We start from the raw sequence: 7096 nt of genomic DNA, 5'->3' as shown, positions 1-7096 counted from the left end.
CATCATAAGACCCTATAATATTACTAAAATCCCCACCCCACTTTCCCCAAAATTTTTTAGTTGCTCTCTTCCCTATGATTACTCATTCTTTCATGCCTAATCCATTGCTATAACTCCACCATGAGAGTGTCACCATTATCCCTAGGATCAGTCAGTAAGGGTTGTTTGTATCTAGTAATTCACATGGTCATTACCAATCCCAAAGTCATTAACTCAATATCATTTCTAAGTTGAATCTTTCTACATTATCCTAAAGTCCAGATACTGAATAAGTCATCATTTTTATTTCCTAAAACAAATTTCCTGATGTCTTGTTTTTCACATAATCATAGTTTTCCCCACTATTCCTTCCCCTTTTCCTCACAGAAAGCCATCCTGTATAAGAAATAGAATTTTAAGAGGCATAAAATAAAGAAAAAAGGAGGAAGACATTAGACTCAACTAAGTATTATTTCTCGGAATATTATTTTTTATCTTTTTGGAGGGGGAAGGCAAGGCAATTGGGGTTAAATGACTTCCCCAAGGTCACACAGCTAGTAACTGTTAAGTGTCTGAGGCCGTATTTGAACTCAGGTCCTCATGACTCCAGGGCTAGCGCTGTATTCACTGCACCACCTAGCTGCCCCAGTTCTTGGATCTTTTAAAGATACATTTTAGGTTCTTCAAGTCTTGGATCAATGGTAACAAACTCAAACAGAAATGAGTGACCACTAAACCTTACATGAAGGTCCCTACAGGTACATATTGCCTTAGAAAGCTACATATTATCATTATTTATATTTATAATATTTTTAAATATCCTGTGAAATGTTTCTTAATTGCATTTTAATTAAGTTTGAGGTGCACTAAGGAATGTTACAAGTGGCTGTGTATTTTACACCTCTGTCTTAGACCATTGAGAGAGTTGAAATTGCTTTATCTCTAGTGCATAATTTCTGTTTTGAAGATGTCTGAGAGGTTGTTAGGATCAGAGGAAATGTCTAATCTTCCATCTGGTTGCTCACATGACCCAGAGCTCTCACTACTGCTTATGGAGCCTAGTGTTGGATTAAAAATAGTAACAAAACAAAGTTATTGTCCTAAGAAACTGGAAGAATATAATTTGAGATTCAAAGAATCAGAGAATTTGAGAGTTAAAAGGGACCTCAGTGTTTATCTAGGTCGTTGCATATGATGAAAAGATTTCAATATATATTTTAAAATTTAATTTCCAAAATATTGAAAAAATATTTTCCCTATTGCATATGAAAAAAGAATCTCCTTTATAATATGCTTTAAAATGGTCATCCTCTCTTTGTTTGAACACCTCTGTAAATGTAGACTGATCCTTCCCCACCCAAAACAATCCTTTACACTTTGGTATAGCTCTATTTGCCAGGATCTTTTCCTCTTCCAACAAGCAGGAATTTGCCTCTTTCAAACTTTGATATTATTCCTATTTCTGCCCTCTATGGGCAAGGAAATGACTCTTCTCCCAGGAATAGTCATTCCAATACTTAAAGATATCTATTGTACCTTCATCCTCCTTCTTCCCTCCCCCCATGTTATTCCCCATTCCCAATTTACTCTTTTCTAACAGAAAAACATAGAACAATTATATCAGCAAGTGGATGATATTCTTACAATATTAACAATAATGCTAAGAAGATAGGGAAGCACAGAGGAAAGGCTGCTCTATTTGGAATTGGTACACCTGGGATCAAATCTTTACAGCATCTTCATTGCAACATATAATCTCAAAGAGATTCCTAGAGCACTTTAAGGGGACTTACTTAGAATCATAAAGCCTATATATATATATATATATATATATATATATATATATATATATATATATATATATATATATATATATATATATATATATATAAATCTGAGATGTCACTTGGAACCAGGCCTGTCAGACTTTGAGTTCAACTATGTGTCCACTATCCTATGCTGACTCTCATACTACCCTAACATTTCATAATACCATTGTGTACTCAAGTGAGTCCCCTAACCTGCCAGTTTCTTCAATAGTAAAATGCAGGGGTTGGAGTTTCTTGCAGCCTCCAATCCTATGATACTATGAATATAGCTTAAGCAATGTCACAAAGACTAAAAAGGTACAGGGCAAAGGAAGTGTTCAGATTGGGAAAAATTTCTAGTACAGATAAGTTGGGAGTTGAGTTTTGAAAGGATCGATGGTTATAGATAGGAATAGAAACGAGGAGAGGGAATAATGGAGGGACTAAAGACTAAAGCTTAAATTATGAAGGATGGGAATTAGCAAGTCAGATGAAGGGGAGAGAGAAGTCTAGACTGGGTGGGTTTAAGGAGAAATATCAAGGGAAAAGGTGAGGCAAAATTGGAATGTATTTAAGTGCATTATGTTGGTTTAATGTAATGGACAAGAGGGAGCTATTATGGCTTCTTGACCTGTTGTTGTCAAAATATAAGAACAGTACTTGATGATGATGATGATTCTGGCAGGTCCTGCTAATCTTCTGGTTCAACATGAAGCCCATTAGCTTCATAGGCTGCTTCCTACAGATGTTCGTCATGAATACCTTTCTTCCCATGGAGTCATCCACCTTTCTGATCATGGCTTATGACCGCTACATTGCTATCTGTCATCCCCTTCACTACCCATCCATCATCACTGAGCAGTTTGTAGTCAAGGCTGCCATATTCATTATCTTCCGCAACCTACTGGCCACATTGCCTACACCAGTCTTGGCTGCCCGGCTGAACTACTGTGCAGGGAATGTAATAGAAAACTGCATCTGTGCCAACATCTCTGTGGCTCGACTCTCCTGTGGGGATATCCGTCTTAACAAACTCTACCAGTTTGTGAGTGTCTGGTGCCTACTGGGCTCTGACTTGGTTCTCATTTTACTCTCTTACTGCTTCATCTTGAGGGCTGTGTTGAGGCTACAGTCTGGAGGAGCAGCTACGAAGGCTCTGAGTACCTGTGGCTCCCATCTGATCCTCATCCTCTTCTTCTATACACTTTTACTGGTCTTCATCTTCACCAATAAAGCTGGCAAGAAAGTGCCTCCTGAAGTGCCCATCCTTCTCAACGTGTTGCACCACCTCATCCCACCAGCCCTCAACCCCATTGTCTATGGAGTTCGCACTCAGGAGATCAAGCATGGAATCTTGAAAGTGCTGAAGTACCAAAAGTGAAGAGCCAGGCTCCTTAAGGGTCAGGGAGATCTTGGAATAGTTCAGAAATAGTCTAATGTGTAGACCCTAAGCCCCTATTCTCACCTCACTGTGGTTCTTCCTACCCACTCAGATTTTATCATTATTGTTAAGCTGACTCCTCACTTATCCTGACCCCTCTCCTTTCTCAGTCCCCTACTCAACCAGTATTGAAAATAACCATATGCATTACCATGTGCTAAAACTGCAATTCGAACCCACACAAATCCTGTGATTGATTATCTTTGTCTCATTGATGATTGCTTCTCTGGGCATCTTGTGAACAAGTGGTTTCTATCTAATTTACATGTATGTAAATATTCATTGATATTGGGGAAAACTGGAAGGCAGAAAACTGAAAGGAAGCTAAATAGGTTGAAAGATAAGTTCAAACCCATTGTGGGTAGAGAGTGCTCTGGGGGGCAGTGCTTTCAGCTTCCACGTCCATTGAAATCTTGTGCTTTTCATATAGGAAAAAGTGAGTATTGCCATTCTGTTTCAACTTACAGAACAAATAATATATGAGAGAAAGACTGGAAGACATTGAGAAAAATAGTTTGCTGTTGATATGGACTGGCAACATATGCCAGAGTAGAGAGCACTTATTTTGGAATTAGATTACCTGGCTTCAAATACTGCCTTGCCAGTTCGTCAGTGACTAGGAAATCTTAAGAAGAGAGTAATAAAGAGGAATACAAAGAGGAAAAGAGACTTGATGGCACAAGGCATGCTGAGTCGGGAAAGACCTGGGAAGGGCTATTTGGCATCAAGAACTCTCCGATTAAGACACAATCTGATGCAGAAAAAAAGGTGGATTCTGCAAGCACACTTTGTACTGGTAATTTGCTAACCTGTACATGATTTGTTCTGGGATTTCTTACAGTAGTGTAACATAGTTTCTTTCACATTCAAGTCTAATACATTAAGCATTTCTCAAATACCTACTACATGTCAGACACTGTTCTAGAAGAACAAGAGTACAACGATAAATTAAAAAATAACCCCCTCCCAGATCTCATTTTATATAATTATGAAGTCATATGATTGAAGTACTGAGTATGAAGTCAAGATTGAATTATGACAGGGGAATAGAAGAAATTGTGGGCAAATACTGTGGTCTTCAGTTTGTAGTCCTGGAAGAAAATAGCTCAAGGCCTTGGTGTGACCAAGGACCTCTGCATTTTTCTTTAATTGCAGGAGTCAACTTTTAGAGAAACTATACATTTTTCCTATCTTTTCACTTACACAAGACAAATATAGATTTTAAAAAATACACGCAGCTTTCTCAATTTCCCTCCTTCCATTTCCTTTATTTATTATAAGTAATTATAGCATTCAAAATAGTGAACACATTTTAGGAGTTGCTGTGAGGACAGTGCCCCATCTGCCGGGGCACTCTCTTAATCCCTTATCCAGGAATATGTTGAAGATTCCCCTGTAATTTCTGAAACTTCCATAACAGTTTCTGCACCTTGATAGTAAGAATGAAATCCAATTCAATTTAGGTCAGCAGAATTCAAGCACAAGACAGCAGCAGAAGAATAGGATTAAATGAACCCTTTCTTTCTTTTCTTAGATCTCCTTTAGGGCTTCTGTCTCTATTCCAATCAATCAGTAGATTTGTCCATCTATTATGTAGACTTAGATATAATTGTGTCACAATTGTCCAGTTGATACAGGGGCAAATTCTCTACATCACTGCACGAGATCCATCTTGATCCTGATATATCATCTGGGGGCATCCACCAATTCTAAGATCCTTCAGAGAACTGCTCACCTTGGTTCAAGGTATTTAGTAGGTCTGCATCCTCTAGAACAATACCACACAAATTTCGACAAATACTTTGCCATTAATGGTTAGCCATGGAACATAATTAGTTCTAAGCAAAGACATTTAATTAAATGACACAGTAAGAAATAAAAATGTCTTTCACAAAAACAAGACTGCATTATCTTACAAATGCACTTCAGTAGGAAGATTGGACATTTATGGGGAACACACGTGGATGGGCAGATATACAATAATAATAGCTAGTATTTCTATAAGAATTATATTTGACCAGGGTTCTAATGTGGAGAAAAACTCATGTCCCTCACATGTGCAGTGCTACTGATTTCTTCCAGTGATGCCATTGCCCATCTCCCTGCTGAGCTTAATCTCTACTGAATACTCTTCAACCACATGCACTATTCTGTAATGATGACTGGATGGACATGTAGTCTATGCCAGAGGAAGCTCCATTGGATTTCCTTATGTCTCCAGAATCTAGCTGAGATGCAATTGTTGACTACCTCTTCCTCAAGAGAAGATTGGGTACTGCCACATTATTTCAGTTTAAGTCTGATTTGATCAGCATTTTTGTTTGAAAAGGAAAAAAATCTGCCTGGAACTAGAAAATAAAACCCTATCCACACTTTCTTCTAATTTGTTCCTTTAGTTATTTTGGGGGTACTAAAGCCTATTATTACACCAGTGGAGTTTCTTAGTTGCAGGTAACAGCCTCTTTAGAACAAAGAACAAGGTCTTCCCAAGTAGTTATTGTCCCCAGACTTAGTCTGTCCTCCATATTCCTCTTCATAGTCCAGGGACCCCATTTGCCACAGACTTCACTCTAATTTATAGTGGGTATTCCATAAGCCTCCCAATTTTAGCCCTGAAGGCTAGACTGTAAACTAGCCAAAAAATGTTATTTGCTCAATAACTATCAAATATCACTGAGTTTTGAGGTTTCCAAGTTTTAAACCCTACATGTCCTCTCTCCTCTCCAACTAGAAGAATGGATGGAGAGGGAAAAGAAACACAGATAAGCTGAGCCCAACGGAGAAGGCCATGTTTGAATGTAATCTTGACCTTTCATATGTAGATCTAGACAGTGGGAAGCCACAGAGTCTTTGTAGTACTCCCTTGAAAAAATCATTTGACTGAGATTTTGCATGAATTCTAGCTGTGGGGTTAGGACTCTTGTTGGTAATGTGTCTGACAGTTAACCCATCCATGAGTCCCATATAATGGCTGGATTATGAAGCAACAGCCAAATGATGCTTTCATTATATGAAGAAGGGAGTAATCTATTTAGTCCAACAATTTCATAAAGTTTGCCAACTCATAGAGGGTTTGTTCTCTTGGGTCATTGGTTCAGGCCAAAATAAACATCAACGGATTGCTTTGACTACTGCTAGTGTAGCAGTGCTTTTCTATAATACTGTCTCTTTGACCCTGGTTACACTAGTCTCAGGCTAGCTGCCTCATGACTCAGTCTTGCTAGTGAAGCTACAGTCTCCAACATAGGGTCAGTGGTATAATGTAGGGGTCCGGGGTGCTGATAGCCCACTTCCCCTCACTCTATTCCAATTCTCAAAAGGCAAACCTGGAGCCAATTGGGGGATACTCAGGACAGGTCTGAGACTGGATAGAAGGTCACTTATCTTCACTAAACCTTTACTGAACATATATTGAACATAAAACACAAATTTCAGTATAAAAAATGACTAGACAACCTCAAAAGACTCATGATGGAGAGAGATTCTACATCCAGAGAAAGAACTAGAAAGAACTGAGTTTGAATCCAGATGGAAGCAAACTACCTGCTCTTTTTGTTTTTCTTGTTTGGTTTTGTTTCCTCTTTCCCATTGTTCATTCCATCTGATAGAATCCTTCTTTATAACCTGACTAATGTCTAATGTGAAAGTATTTGCAAATCCTATACTTTATTGTATGCCATCATGGGGGGGAGGGGATGGAAGGAGAGAAAATTTGAAACTCAAGGAATTGTGGAACTGAATCTTATAAACTAAAAGTAAACAAACAAATTAATTAAGATCAAAAAATAAAAAAAATGACTAGAGTGGGAAATAACCAGTTTTGAGAAGAATGAGAGGATCTGGAAAGTCTTTAGAAACTATAATCAGA

The 7096-nt window shown here is 38.2% G+C and overlaps 1 protein-coding gene across 1 annotated transcript; it reads left to right on the top strand.

Annotated features, from left to right (window-relative positions):
• Positions 1-2472: 2472 nt before the first annotated feature.
• On the top strand, positions 2473-3168 carry LOC138161625 (olfactory receptor 56A4-like; the record flags this gene model as incomplete). Its single annotated transcript, XM_069088413.1, has 1 exon — positions 2473-3168. A coding segment is annotated over one exon (696 nt), but the record flags the coding sequence as incomplete, so codon positions are not given.
• Positions 3169-7096: the final 3928 nt, after the last annotated feature.

Source organism: Petaurus breviceps, unplaced genomic scaffold (genome assembly GCF_028583685.1).
Source record: "Petaurus breviceps papuanus isolate PSGF00001 unplaced genomic scaffold, PetGlider_PUasm1.0 101420, whole genome shotgun sequence".
In the NCBI taxonomy this organism is placed as follows: domain Eukaryota; kingdom Metazoa; phylum Chordata; class Mammalia; order Diprotodontia; family Petauridae; genus Petaurus; species Petaurus breviceps.
This window is presented reverse-complemented; position numbering and strand designations above follow the sequence as displayed.